Genomic DNA, 15,440 nt, shown 5'->3' with positions numbered 1-15,440 from the left:
CCTCTGTTTTGTTTTTAAACTGCAAATCATTGTTGTACTCTTAACTCTCCCCTACTTTTAGGCTCCCTGCTGTAGGAGAACAGATGGAAGAAAACTCCAAACAGATTTTTTTCCCAACAACCTGTGGGTCTCCTGACACAGTCGTCCTCTGCAAGCTGCCTTTGCAGTTTCTATCCTGCCCATTTGTATCTTCCTTTCACTCCCTCCAAAGCTAGCACCCTCCCTTTGCTCCTCCCCCCAAAATCTTAGATGTGCTCTTTTATCAGCTTCACATTATCCACTTTAAACATGATGCATTTAAACTGTGTCTTTCAAATGCTTTTCAGACTCTAGCCTATGATTTACAGGACAATTTATCACACTGCACCATCTCTCCTCTTTTCCTACTCTTACACGCGTCCTTTGAAACGCCCCCTGCAGAGCTGTGGAGAACAGGCCTGGAAGCTCCTGTGCAGGATCAGACTCCTGTGGTGCTCCTGACTGGAGGTGCTTAACCTTGTTCTGGAACCTAGAAATGATGGAAAATTCTATAGGCCACTGCTTTATTGTCTTTCCTATCATGAAGCTGTTTCTAATGTCCAGCCTAATTTTCCCTCTTGCTGCAGTTTAAGCCAAAGGCCCCTGATGCTCTATATTTAGTATTAAAAGTACTATTTCTGAGCTTTCTCAATATCCTGATAGTTTTGGAAATCACCACTGATCTGCATTTAAGCTTCTCCAAGTTCTTTTCCCTTCTCAACACAAAATATGTTGGTGTGTAAAGCAGCAACTCCCTACCGGCCTCACCAGAGAGGAAAGGGGAATCTTGCAGAATTCTGGATTGCGATAAAAGTGAAAGTAGAGTTAATTAAAAGAGAGTAAAAGTAACAGGCATATAATGAGAGAACATGCCCCTTTCCACAGTCAAGCTCTTAACAGATCATCCAGCATGCTTAAAAAGCAACTTTCCATCTGCAAATCTGTCTCTCTCTCTTTTTTTGTCTAATGAGCATGAGTTAGTCTGTTCGAAAGCCCAAATGGGCATCTCAGGGCCAATTCAGCAGCAGGGGGTCTGTTACTATAACAACTGACAACTCCTGTGATTTCAAAAAGGCCCTAAAGTAGCCATTTGGGAAATGGTTACCAGCAAGAAGTCGGGAAGGGATGGCTGCGGGTGCAGGTCCTGAGCTCCCCTGCCTCAGCCTTTCCAGCAGGGAGCCAACCCCACGTCCCACGAGATGGGAACAGCCAGGCTCTGCTCCCTGCAAGAGGAGACCATAAAACCCCACGAGATGACAATGGGAGGAACAGCAGTGACTCGCTACGATTTGGTCTTAGTGGATCTACCTGTGGGCTCTGCCCCTTGCCCCAGGCTGTATGTTGCTGAATGAAGGAGCACAGATTCCGTCAGAGGAGTTTTCATATTGATTTTTCTCGTAATTGAAGAATGACGAGCGCTCAAAGTACAATACCAAGAGATAGAACAAGGAACTGGCAGCTGCCCTAAGCTTCAGGCTTGAAAGTGAGCTGCCTGAGTCAGCACTAAGGATGATCTCAGTTCCCTGTGCGGGATAAGAGGGAGCAGATCACAGGCCTGCTCTCTTTTAATGAAAACAAACAGCACTTTGAGATACAGGACACAAAAGGGGCCAAGATTCAGCACCTTTACCTCTGGCACTGTCAAAATCACATAAAACCTGGATCTTCTGCAATACGAGCTGAAGTGCTCTTCCTGCATTGTCTGGGTTGAGTCAGGGACATCAGAGGACTCTGAATCAGGCTGGGCTGCATCCCACTTGCAAGCCAGTGATCTGCCCTGTTTCCATCCACCTGAGGCTCTTTGTCATTATGTGGGACTAGATGTGGCCATTCCCAGAGGAAAAGAAAGGCATGCCCTGTTCAATATGAGCAGTACACATCTGGGCACTAAAAAAGAGACTGAAGCTGGAAGAAGTTTCAGGTATGCCACTCACCTCCATGTTTCCCCTGTGGTGTTGCCTCTTTCTGTCTTAGGATGTCTCTTGCCCTTGTCGGCTAAATCTCCTCTCTGCCTGTGATGACACGAGTTGTGCTCTGGGGCACAGCCATCCCTAAGCTGAGCACAAGCACCTCAACATGATCCTCAGGCATGACTGAGGGCAGTGTTGGAGTGAACATCCCCATCCATCCCCTTCATTCCTGCCTTGTTCTGGTCCCTCAGTTCGGCTGGTACAGCTCTGTCTGGTTACTACATGAACCAGACTGGGAGCTAATCTGGTTTAAATCAGGACAAGAAAGCCCCTCTCTTCTGGTGGCTTTTTTTTTTTTTTTTTTTTACCATGGATTATTTCACAATCCAGCTCCTCCCGTGGTTGTACAAACATTTGCGTTGGGGTCACAGAGGCAGAGCAAGGGCAGGAACAGAGAATGCCACATGAACTGCTGCTGCTGAAATAAATACTCATGCAACTGCACCCGAGGCATTCTTGAAATTAACACCCAGGGTCTCAGAAAGTGTTACCACCTAGCATCCTCCATGAGTGACAAATGAGCAGAATCACAGATATTTCAGAGTAAGCTGAAAGAAGCTTTTATCACTGTAAGCAAACAATTTTACAATGGTTTGTAAATTTGCAATGTTCCTTTCCCAATCAGTACAGTAGATGAACAACACATTATATACTCATAAAATAAAACCTAGAGATAGGTTTGAATAACAATTTTAGCACTTTTTACAACCTGCTACAGGCACAAGTTATTTTTCTCCCCCAATTAGGTTTTAACACTGTCTTCGCTAAGGAGCTGTGCAAGTTCCCCCAAATTTAATACCAAAAGATAGTTTTCCAAGACATGGTTACTATATATTGTAAATACAAGAGTTCTTGGGCTTATGTGCAGCTTTCATTTCTGTATTACAAGCTGATTTACAAATATGGCTGACCAACCTTCTTCAGTGCTATTTTACCAGTGTCAGAACTCAGATGCTGAAACACTGAACACATGAGCTTGCTCCCAGTGAGGTCTTTGCCACCGAGTTCAACAACAATACTCTCCACCCGTAAATGACTTGGCCCCGGGTCACACAGAAAATCAATAACTGAGTCAGAAAAAGAACCTGCATCTCCGGGTGTTCAGTGTAATTTCTTCTGCACAGAAAGGCACTGCCAGAGAGGCGCAAGGCTCTGTCACAGGGTGCGTCCCAAGGACTCTGTTCAATTTGACAGGATGCTTAGTGAAAACCTAAGAAAACTCTCACTGTCTACTAAATTCTATAGGGTTTTGCTTAAGGAAAATTAAAGACATCTTTTTCCCAAGCTGTCTCATATACACGCATGACTATAAAACAAGCAACGCAAGCTTGCTTGCTCTTTGAAAGGCAGCAGCTGTGTTGTTCCAAAAATCCCTCCTGAATGTAAACATATTAGCACTGTATAAACAGCTTGATTTAATAAGAAATGCAATACAATATTCCCGCTTTGTCTTTAGGATCACGATGTTGATGGTGGCAATAATTCAAGGTGAATTATGGTATCTGCTTAAAAGAAAGAAAAAGAAAACTCTCCAGCTATAGCCATGAATTAATTTCTTCCTCTTAGCTGAAAATGAGAAATGGCTATAATTTAGTTCCCATTTAAAAGTTGCTGTTGGCTAAACTCTAAAATCTTAATTGCTTCTTAATATTCTCTGCTTATTTTTTCCCTTTGAAACCATAGTCTATAGGACTGTAGTGTTTAGATTAAAAATCAGAATGGAAAACAAACAGTGGAAGGTCACCACTCCTTCCTAAAATATGTTTTTTCCCTCCAAAATGACAGAACTTATTGCGTATGAAAGTATTTCAGTTGATTTCCCAGCTCTAGTCACCCTCCTGCACCTCTGTGAAAAAGAAAGTGACACTGACCCTGGGTTTACCCCTAAGTGTCAATACTCAGGACTTGTTCAATTTGCAACAGAATGTAGTGGAAGTTCTAGAAAAGACATGTTTCAAGCCATATTACGGCTCAGCATACTATAGGAACTCGCCTTGTTGCAAAAAAACCTGAAGTCACACTCAATCCTTAAATAGTTTGGAGGTCACTACCCAACACACTCTGCAGTTCTCGGAGCTCGCAGAAAAGGCTGTGAGAGTAACAGTGGCAAAGACTTAAGACAACCCAAGTCAAATTTTAAACTGACCTTGAAGAACTGCAGAAAGATCTCATGATAGTGAGTCTGGGTATAAAATCACAGATGAAAAACAAATGCCCAGAAATGCAAAAATAATGTGCTTGGGAAACTGTACCTCTCAATGCCCACATTTTAACAGGCTCTAGACAAGCTAGCAGTGCTCCAGTAAAGATCCTAAAATCCCAGTGAACAGTTCTCAAGAATACTCAGTGGTTGTCCTTACAGCACACAATTTCAGGAATCAGTATGTAAGGAAAGAAAGCAGAAAAAATACCATTGTGCCACTGCAGAAGCGAATGGTGAATCCATATGGTGAGTAAAACAAGGATCTGGTCTCCTCATCTTTTCTGTCTGCTAAGACTCAAATTCTCAACTAGATGCTAAAAGAAATCAGTTTCAAGCCCTAGAGGTCCTGGGAGCAACAGTCCCCTTCATCATACCCATGACAGCTCCAGGATCAGCCAGGCCAGCTTTTCCTCAAGAGGAATCAAAGATGCACAGAAGCAAAGTGAAAGTACAGCCACCCTTGTCCCTCCCGCCCAGGAAGCCCAACTGCCACCTGGCCCCCTCGGATGTCAAGGCTCCTGGTCACCCTGTGATTGAGCTCTCCTCATTTTTCTGGGATAAAAGGCAGCGCAATTTTTGCAGCTTCATTATGCTGACCTAGTTTATTTTCCACTCTACCAACTTAAAAATCACACATCCCTCTTTGCGCAGCAGTGCCATTAAAAGTACTGAATTCAGGAAAACTTTAGTAGAAAAGTAATTCAGAGCTGCTGCTTGCCTGCAAGTTCCCATCCCTTTTCATTACTGAGATGGCCACCATGTGAAAAAGATGGAAGTGACCCTTTCTCTTAAACATCAGTCATATTCTTTCACCATTTGTCCAAGATCCATGTGGAAAAGGGACTGAGAACAGCAAATTACCTCTGCAAATAAGGGAGTCTCGTTCAGAAACGGCACAGATCATTTCCAAATATATTCAATTACAAGGAGTCTCTAATGAACCCAACATGGAAGCTCAGCAGATAAAAAAAGGAAAAGCTTCATCAAACAATGACTGTTTCCTATCACTCTCCTGTTCAAATAAAGGGAACAGAAAATGAAGCTTCCTTATAGCAAGTCATCTTCACAAAACTTATTTCTTTGATGTATTATGGAATGAGCTACGAAGAGTCCAAACAGAGATAAATGCCTTGCCAGACCTTCACAAGAAACTTCCCTAACTCCTTATTTTGGTCCCTGGATAATAGGGCACTGATGCGAGGGAAACAAGCAGAAGGCTTCTCTCTGCTTCATTGTTCTGCTTATGTCACCTCTGGTCTCAAATCATCTAATTCCACAAATGCTCAGAAATGCGAAAGTGAAAATATCATTTGTTTTACCCTCAAAATGTATTGCCAAAGGGTAACTATGTCTCTTCTGCTTTTTCTAGTTCTCTGGGTTTTGTTTTGTAATGCTTTTTCTCACACCAAAACAAAGAACTGCTGTGCAAGAAAAGACCCTGTGGTCCAGCACGCCTGTCCCCTTGAGGGTTATCCTTTCATCAAGTGTTTCTCTGCTGTGCACTTCAATACTATGTTTCCCTTACTGAAATATCTGTCTCAAACTCGTTTTCATGCCATTTGCTTTGATGGTGTTATTTAGCAAATTATTCCATATGTTGTCCATTGCATTTTAAGCTAAGTATTTCTTCCTGAAAATCTGAATCACTGTTCCTTTCAAACTTCTAAATTAGACTCTGCAGTGTTTGAGAATCTCTTTTTTCCTTACTTTAAAACACTGACAGAGATAAACATTTTATTTTTTCCTAAAGAAAGGCAATCACACTGCAAAGGGCACATGAAATGCTGTGTTGCCGCTCCAGTGACATGGTTTGCACAATGTTGCTGTGGACAATCTGCGTTCTAGTTGCTTGCTGATTTATCCTAAAACACATCTTTACTTTTTTAATACACTCCCTGCATTTGTTAAAAATCCTCAGAAGTAAGAAGATAGATACACTTTATTTTGAAGCTAGTACACATGTGCTCTCAAGTTTGGTTATTGTTTCTCAATTTATAGCTTTGTATTTATCAAAAACCTTTGACAGCTACATGACATAATTTCCATTCTATATTAATTTTTAATCTCCCCTTTTTTAGTATCAATTTTTGGCAAAAAACCTGATCTACTGATCTCAAGGGTATTAATTAGAAACTCATAGTTTTACCAAACCCACTGATGAATGTTAACTGTTGATGCATGCTACGGAGAGCAGATAAGAAACAATTATTGTCCATACACAAAAATAACAAACTTAACTGGAAAAGAAATTTGGTTTCAGCTAAAGTCTTTGTTGACTTATCTTCCTTGATTTATCTGTGTGTTGGCTATTATGAAGCAAATAAAAATGTTATGAGGTGGATGGTTAGGAATTTTGAAGATATATTTAACTTTAATTAATATACCTTAATTTTACAAGAGTAAAATATTTCTACAACAGAAACTAATATTTATCCAAAGTTAGTCTCCAAGCCAGTTAGTCACTAAGCCAGTACTTCCCAACTTTAATATCTTCTCAAGGATGGTACTGTTACTCTTTGAGCACGTTAAACACTAATTTTGCAATTATTTCTCTTGATCCATTGGTGAAATTGCAAAGAAATGGAAATATTTTGCAAACAGTGAGAGGTACCAATATTCCTCTAGATAATAGCTCTTAGCATTGCATTTCAAAATGTTTTCTCTGCAGAAAAGCATTTTGTATCCACATGAGCCAAATATTACAAACCCCTCATTACAGTGCTTCAGCATATCCCATATCCTTCCAGGGCTTGACTGGTGCGAATGTGACCAAGTTTAGTCTTTCAAATGAAGAAAATACATATTGAAACACAGGACACTACAACGGGATCTTCAGAACCTTTTAATTTCAGCCTGTGTGCACATATCACTGCAATTTCATTCAGTGTCTTACTGCAAGGATGTTAATTATTTGCAAATAGTAATAGAAATGATTTTCATAAGGCTATTGTCATCTATTTATTAATTATTTCAAATGTTCTCAGCCTCAATAATTTGGCCAATTAATTGTCAGTGAAATGGGTACACTGAAAAATGGCTTGGTACTTTTTTAATTGATTCTGCAAATATAATGATCAATGGGTTGGTATTTCTCATCAAAGCTACTTTCCTGTGTCCCATCTAATAAAATAATTCCTAAATAGCTTGTATGTGACTAATCCCTGGTTAATTTTAGCTTCCAGACAAATGAGGTGTCTTTGGGTTCTGGTTCTGACTTTAGCAGGTGCTGCAGGTTTTAATTTACCCTAAATCAAATGGAGACGGATTTGTTGATGCTAATCCTAGTCTCCACCACTGAAGCAATGTCCACTGGTGTGAGGCAATCTTGACTCTCAAGACCTTGCAGGCTACACTTCTGAACACCTCACCAGTGCTAAAGAACTCTGACTGAGAGCAACCCTACGGAATGTGGAACAAGCTAAGTCCCCCTACTGGAAGTACAGTCAAAGGAAGGAAAGAATTGCTTAAGATTACACAGGAGGTTTGTGGTAAAGACACCCATGGAACCAAGGCCAGTCTCACTGGGCTTTTCTGCCACAACAACTTTTCCTGAAGGCCAAGAAAAAGATAACTTTTTATAGCTACTTTGGAGGGACTAATTGTGAAAATATTGGTCATCATTGCTGTTGGCTCTACCATTACTAGAGCCCTACCAGGCCCATTTTCATCACACAAAAATCAATATTTAAGGCAGCTGAACAGTTAGTCAACAAAGCTGTTCTAGCAGAACTCCAGAGAGTTATCTAATGCATCTATCACCATAACTTCTAATAAAATAAAAAACACAGGGCCACATTAAAAACAGCACCTGAAATGTGTTTTAAATCATAATCAGTTTCCAGTGATAAGGAAACAGGCTCACCTCCAGTAGACAAGCACAGCGATGAGGAGAATGAGGCACACGAAGGTCAGTGCTGAGACCACAATGAGTGGGATGATCCATTCCATCTTACCGGGAGAAGGTCTCGTGGCCATGCTGGAGCTGTTCTTGCCAGCTGTGTGTTAAACAAATAACAAAACCAGTTACTGGATGGAAAAAAGAATTACTGTATGGAAAACCGTGTAAACAAAACAAATAGCTTATCCATTTTACATGGTATGAGTAAACAGAGCAGAGATCCTCTAACTGCAGGGTGGGACTCCATTTGTCTTCAGTCTGAGACATGAGAGCACAGAAGTATGGTGTTTATTGCCACATATGGCTTGGATTTTACTACTGCCTGTAATTACGGTCTCATAGACACTTCTAGGACTCTTTTGTGCAAGCACCTATTATCAGATGTGGAGTACCCCACTGAGCCATTTCACCACGGTAAGTAAGTAAACGCTGTGCTCCGTCATCAGTGTTTGCAGATAAATGCACTCTGTTTCTCAATACTACAGGACAGCCCTGTTTGCAAAGCTCAGTGTAATACTTTGCTTCAGAAATAAATTTCTTGGTAACTATCTTAAAATAAAAAATCCTCAACATGTTGGGTGTCATGTCACATCATTTGCAGAATTGTCACAATCTGGTGGGTTACTGCATACGAAAGCACTTTTTAGCATATGGATTGTCAAGATGGGTGGATGAATGAATGAATAGGATGTGTTGTAACCGACAGAAGAAATCATTATGCCACAGCTTTTGAACGAAATTAAAGTTCGTCAATATCCTGAGATCTGGCCGAGTAACTCTGCTTCACTTTTTGCATGACATCTCATTAAAATGATTGTATCATATAGAAGATGAATATCTAGAGTTTCTGCAAGTGGAGCCAATGAGCATAGACACTGTACCAATGTATTTCAAAAGACACCTAATTTGTGCAAATTCGTGTAGACTTGAAGAATAAACTGTTTTAGACAGAATGATAGAAGAAAAATACAGCAGCGGATTCTCTATCTTATTCATGTTTCCTAACAAACAGGCAGTATCTGATCAATACCTGCCAACAGGACATAATGGAAAAGGATTAGTATAAACAGCTTCAGATTTTGAGGATTGAAACATGCACACTTGACTTCTACTTTTAGCCCATGTGAGTCTTTCCTTACCAACACGATTCCTTGCCCTTGTTCAGTATTGCATTATCATATCTTCTGAAACTGCTGCAAATCCTACCAGAAGAACCTAATTGCCTTTTCACCATAGGCAGGCAAAACACAGATAATTGGAAGTCACCAGATGTCACATAATATGAAGTCATACTCTATTTTAATAGCATTTAGATTATACTCCTCGGTAGGCAGGAGTAAAATTCAACTAACGTGGAAGTAAAGGTTAATTGTAAATGCTTTTGCCTGACTGCTGAAAACAGACCAAGGCTGCAGGCTGCTGCAAGCCCAGCAAGAAATCTTTCTAGTTTTAGGAACTAGGCTGATAGAGGTAATGCCCTTTAGCAAGCAGCCTAAATGAGGTGCTAATAAGAGGGGTGTTTAGGGGAACTGAATGTGCACTTTGATTGAACATCTCTGATTTCCTTGACTAAGAAGAGTAAGGAAAAAAAAACCAACCCCAAAATTAAAGCTTATTCTCTGTATTTGCCAAACTTACAGAATCATAAGTCTTGAGGCATCAGTTTTTACCAGTGCATTTCAAATCATTTATCAGCATGGGAAAAGTAAGCCTGTGAAATAAGTCTAATCAGAATGGTAAAAGGGACAAAGCAAAAAAAAACCACGTGATGGAATAAAACTTCATAGGAGAGCCAAGTAGTCCCACCACCTTACATCCATTAGGGTGTTGCTTCAGTTCTCTCCAAGGACAGTACTCTGTTTAGTTTCACCTCCACATCTTTCAACACAAAAACATATGTTTCTGTTTGCATGGGAAGAAAATTAAATTCCATTGTAAGCACAGCATGGGCTGGAGTCCCAGTGCACACTATTAAATTCTGCAGTGCTCACGATGCTCCTCTTACTCAGTCTGTTGGGGAGAACACACTTATCTGCCCCTGCCAACTCCCACTACCACAGATGTGAGGATAAGAAAGTGCTCAATATGCTGAGTGCCAGAATAGCAAATGCCATTCCTGCACGCTGATGGCTGGCCATGAAATTCAAGTTGGGAATGCCCAAGCAATGATGTGCTTCAGAAAAAAAGACACAGCTCCTGTGCTGGCTTTGAAGAAAAAGTCTTAGGTGTTTTCCACTGCTTAAATAAGAGAGAGCTTAAACAAACAGCATATCCTTGTAATGGTGCCCACCACAAGCTGTACTTGGTGGTGGCAAGCTTAAAAAATGGACTAGGAAACTCCATTTTTGCTAAGAAATGTAAACAGTTTCCAGTGGCATATGCCTTCGTTGAATTAATTCAGTTTGCCTTTTACTGGCTTGGAATTCATCCCAGTAGGAAGGAATAAAAATTATTACAGCATATCTGTTTCAGGAGGTCCCACATGATACAAGCCCTGGCACTGCTAAATCTACTCCCGCGTCTGGAAAAATCCGTAACGTTTGTGAACCACCCATTCAGCACTTCCACCCAGGCACTGGATGGATGAGCCCTGGCACAGGGAGTACTGGATGATGTCAGGCAGCAAGGGAAGCTCTGGCAGTGCAACTCTTGCACAAAGGTCAAGGTAAGACAGAGGCTTCTACCGCTTGTGAAATGTACTTTTTTCCTGCGGATTCTTGGTAATTGGTTCCTGAGAAAAGAAACATGTTTATTTCCCTTAAGTAACACTGCTTGCTATAATAAGCAACCATAGCTGTACTATATAACCTATCTACTTTTATCATTCCTCATCATTGCACAAACTGCCAGGACAAAGTTCTGTTTGTTGTACCATTACAGATACCATTAACCAAAGAAAAGCCCTGCTGCTGAACTGCCTCAGACCACACGGCCTCTTAAAAGACAGTCAACTTGCTCATCTTTCCTTTGAATAAATGAAGTTATGGACTTATACAAAGGTATTAAATAATTCTGAAAAATAGTATTTGCCACATTATTAAAAGATGAAAGGGCAAAACCATGTTTTTTTAAAAATATATTACATTTGATACAAGCTCATGTCATTGTGCAGCTATTTTTTTCCTATTTCTTTAAATGCATTCCTGCAATGCTCACAATTACAGGCTGTGCACAGCTAAACATGGCTTTTCACTGCTGTGTAAACAGATGCCAATCATATTTACTCTTATATCTGAAATTCATAATTTGCAGACATGAAATAACTCAATTATTTTATTTTCAAGCCATTCTGCTGTTTCCTCCTGTAAACTGCAATGTGAATCTCTGAAGATATTTAAAAGCTGTCTGGGCACAATCCTGAGTAACGTGCTCCCTTCTTGAGCAGTGAGGCTGGACTAGCTGACTTCAGTGGTCCCTCCCAACCTTATCCATTCTGTGATCCTGTGTGAAAATGGCTCAAGTGCTACACGAAAACACAGCTTAATAATCCTCTCTGCGTATGGGGAAGAAAGAATTACACAGATGTTTAATTATCTTAATGAGGTTATTCCCAAAAGGCGTTTGTAACCTCAGACCTGGCAAAGACTGCTCTAAAACCCAATTCAGTCTCTGTTAAAGGCATACACCAGGCTTGAAATTTAACCCTGCACATCATCTCTGCCTCTACAAAGCCCCCTCATGGGAGGAACTCAGAAGAAGTGGGTGAGCACTGAGGGATGGAGGACCTGGCTGAAATTTGGATGAAGAGCCAAACTCATGCTTCTGTTCTGAGTCCCAGCTCACCACTCAGGCAAAAGTCCCAACTGGACAGCTGTTCCTTTGCCCACAACAGCCTAGTCGTTATCTTCTGTCAAAAACAAAGGATCTGTTTAACTGTCTGGCACAATCAACCAAAATTCTGTGGGGTTGTATCTTCTCTAGCCTGGTGAAACTGAATCATCCATGTTTTCATTTTTTTCCCTTGCTTTTTTAATTATTTTCTTTTCTCTCCCCCTCTGCCCGTAGAATATCATTCTAATTGCTGTTTTTCTAATTTTCAGGTTTCAGAGTCACGGACAATGCTGAGCAGCTGTGTGTGTAACAGTTGCAGATCAAAGGTACAATTAGTCTAATGTGGGCACCAAAACAGAGTAAAAGGATGATCAGGAAAATGAAAGAGGAGAATGCAAGCAAGCATTCGGTGACAGAAGAAAATCATCAGCCTTGGCTGGTACCACCAGACAAGAAGAGGCCAATGCCATTTGGAAAATAATGACATGGCCTCAGGAGAGGTGTGTGTATGTGCGTGTGAAATAAGCACTAAAAGAAAATGAGCCTTGCTGTACTAATTGGCCTTGCACTTTCCCTGTAATTTCTCATGAGTTCCCTGTTCTCCTCTAATCATCCACACTCATGAGTACTTCCCCATTCAGTTATCTCCTTACAACTGCTAATTTGATGCTATATAATTAATTTTACAAGTGTACATTGTTATGAAACAATTTTCTGCTCTTTAAAATGATTAAACTTCCTACTCACAAAAACAGTTTTGAAACCTTGACAGCTTTTTAAAACCTGCTTTCTGGGAGAAAAAAATGCACCCAAAAATGTTTCTGCCCTAACAATGAGACACAGTAAACTGCAAGGGTGCTTTTTGCTCACTTTGGACATGGTCTCAACACTCTTAACTGTCCTGATGCTCAAAAACCCTTTCAGACACTTCTGGCAATGCCTTTTTGGCTTCACTTGTCTTGATTTCAGGTTTACCTTGTTATGGAAAACCTTTAAGGCCATTTCTCATAGACAAGGTCTTGCTATGGCTGCAGTTTCACTGCACTCAATTGGCATGAGGGAGGTCAGGTCTGTCTGTATGAACTGAAATTTTCCATACTACTCTGGAAAACAATTAAGCTGAATCAACTAGTCTTAGGCTTTGTGCTAGCCTAATTCACCAGCCCGTGTCTTTGGTAACCTAGATCGAGCCTGGAAGAAAGCTCTTTCTCCCGCATTCCCAAGTGTCTTCTCACAGGGGCAGCACTCCCAACAGGCCAGGCAGGCCTTATTTGGACACATTTAGTAAAATATTTGGGCAAATTCCAGGCTAGTTAGATCTCATCTATCAAAGCCTGGTGGCTCAAGATAAAAAGAGAAGAAGGACTTGTCTGAAGAGACTTTGAAGGACAAGGTTCTCACACATGGTACAAAGAGATTCAGACTGAGAGACTCCATTCCAAAGCCAGTAAGAAACACCTCAAAATGTTCTCACTAAAAATTAGCCTTTTCCAAAGTCTGGACAGGGACTCACCAGGTTTATGACCAACCTAAATTTTTCCACCTGGAGGTCATGAATAGGGAATGAGCTCCTACTTCAAGAAACTGGTACAAATGGGTCCTTCTTCATCTCTGAATAGTCATTCCCAGCCCTTTTGCTGTTGAGTGTCCTTTTCAGAACACTGAGGGATGTGGGAGAGGCTTGTCTGAGAAGCTGAAAAAATGGCGCAGTTCCTTCTCCTCATCTTGGGCAGGTCACCAGAGGTTTAACTATGATTTAACTAAGGTTAATTTGCAATAAACAGGCAACTCTCACTTATCTTTTTCCCCATCTAACATGTGCTGATTGTTTCAGATATAGTTTCCTACACATGCAAGCCACTTTTTTAAGACGCAGTGATCATAATAAGTTATCCTTCCTCCATATATAGGTACAGAAAACCTAATTTGCAGGGTACTTTTAAAACTGATTGTCTTTGTTGTAGTCTTCAGGCACAGGTGAGTTCAAGCCATCAAGCCTGGAAGTGAGCAGAGCTCTAAAAGAGGCTGTCTAGTAGGAGGCAAAGCTGTACTGGACCACTTTCAACAATAGTTCTCTGCATGCTAAAAAGAGACAGACTAAGGGGATACAATTCACAATAACTAGTATTTCTTAGCAATATTAAAAATATTTCCCCATCTCATTGATTTTAGTATTTTTATCTTATCTTCACTATGGAATTATTAGCAATCTCTTTGTCACAAGCTAAGAATTAAGGCCAACTACTCATCTTTTTTCCAATTTTTTAGGTTGAGAACAAGCCATGAGATCCTTTCTAGGTCTTATATAAGAGACATTGTACTTGGGCCATACAAGAAACTGGCACATGAGAAATAGGGAAGCCAAATGCAGGAAGAACTATTTCAGAAGCAGGTTTATCCATGCAGATTGAATTGTTGGGCTTTGAACCTAACTGGTGCTGAATGCTTACTCCTAATATTGAAAAGTTCCCTCTTTCCTGACAGAAAGGTGATTCGGGCAAGTGGCACATTGAAAGCTTCCTGACAGGCATCTCAGACCACGTTCAGTGGGAGCACTGAATTTTGAAGATTTCCAGTTGAGAAGTAAGAAAAAGAGCATTGTTTAAAAAAAAAAATCAGCACAATTTGGGTGCAAGTTTCTTGTCTTCTGTATTGTTAATCTGATCTCTAACAGAACAGTTATGATTCACAGCGTTAGAGTCAGGTCAGCATTTCTGTAACAAATGTTATTAAAGATTGGATTAAGCTTTGTTTTTTAAATTGGTTCCGAGCTATAACTGAGTGCACAATGTCTGCATTTTTGTGTTTATCAGTGTAGGAAAAAATAAATATGCAAGGTTTTTTCACAGTACTCTAGAGCAGCTTTGATGGAAAAAAGAAAATTACAAAACACTCCAAGATTACCAAACTAAACAATAACAGTAAAAAAACCCACCCCGAACAAAAAAAGTGCACTATCTCATAAATGCTGTGGTAATACACATAATCACTCATATAAACTTGTCACCATATCTAAATCCCAGTATTTACTCTGCAAATAAATCCACACATGTGTACTCCATTTGCTCCTCACAGTTTTCCTCACCAGCGCTTGGAGCTCTCTGAACAGAAACACATGTGGACATTCCACGCATTGGTAGCACCATGAGATACCTGTTTGCATAGGCCTGTGCAGCAAACCCAGACCACACCGGGCTTGTTGCACATGCAGATCACCCAGGCAGGCTTCCAAAAGGTTGTATTTGCTGAGTACTGTGGAGTTGGTACACACACCCAGAGCTGATGTGCACAAGAGCACTGGCAATTCTCATCAGGACAAACAGACAATATGAGAACACTGCCTGACTAAGATTTTTCCTTCCCACAGGAAAAAAAAATAAAAGAACTCCAGTGCAGAAGGTGCCTTGTTTTGGAAGATCAGAGCATATAGGTTTTGTGGTGAGAAATAAAGCAGCAATGTTCCCATATTTGGGAGAATATCTCAAAGCCCAATCAGGGAGAATCCTGCAGATAAAATAAATTAGTTTGCAGCATATATAGCAAACTTCCTATGAAACACCAGTTTGGCACAGCAGCCGCT

At 40.6% G+C, this 15,440-nt stretch overlaps 1 protein-coding gene and 1 long non-coding RNA gene across 2 annotated transcripts in view; one reads left to right on the top strand and one right to left on the bottom strand.

The window, feature by feature from the left end:
* Positions 1-15,440, bottom strand: part of PTPRG (protein tyrosine phosphatase, receptor type G) — a 396,402-nt gene that overhangs the window by 61,529 nt on the left and 319,433 nt on the right. Inside the window, exon 13 of the mRNA XM_027882233.1 lies at positions 8,054-8,186. Coding sequence (XP_027738034.1) covers positions 8,054-8,186 — 133 coding nt within the window. The remainder of the gene's footprint in view (positions 1-8,053; positions 8,187-15,440) is intronic.
* On the top strand, positions 10,577-12,548 carry LOC114056802. The gene is made up of 3 exons (XR_003571090.1): positions 10,577-10,754; positions 10,970-11,088; positions 12,130-12,548. It is a non-coding gene; the product is annotated as an uncharacterized LOC114056802 (long non-coding RNA).

The sequence above is a fragment of the Empidonax traillii genome, unplaced genomic scaffold (assembly GCF_003031625.1).
Source record: "Empidonax traillii isolate 1590-97213 ecotype Southwest subspecies unplaced genomic scaffold, ASM303162v1 scaffold104:size2570737, whole genome shotgun sequence".
Taxonomy (NCBI): domain Eukaryota; kingdom Metazoa; phylum Chordata; class Aves; order Passeriformes; family Tyrannidae; genus Empidonax; species Empidonax traillii.
The sequence above is the reverse complement of the archived record's forward strand: the minus strand, read 5'-3'. Positions and strand labels throughout refer to the sequence as shown.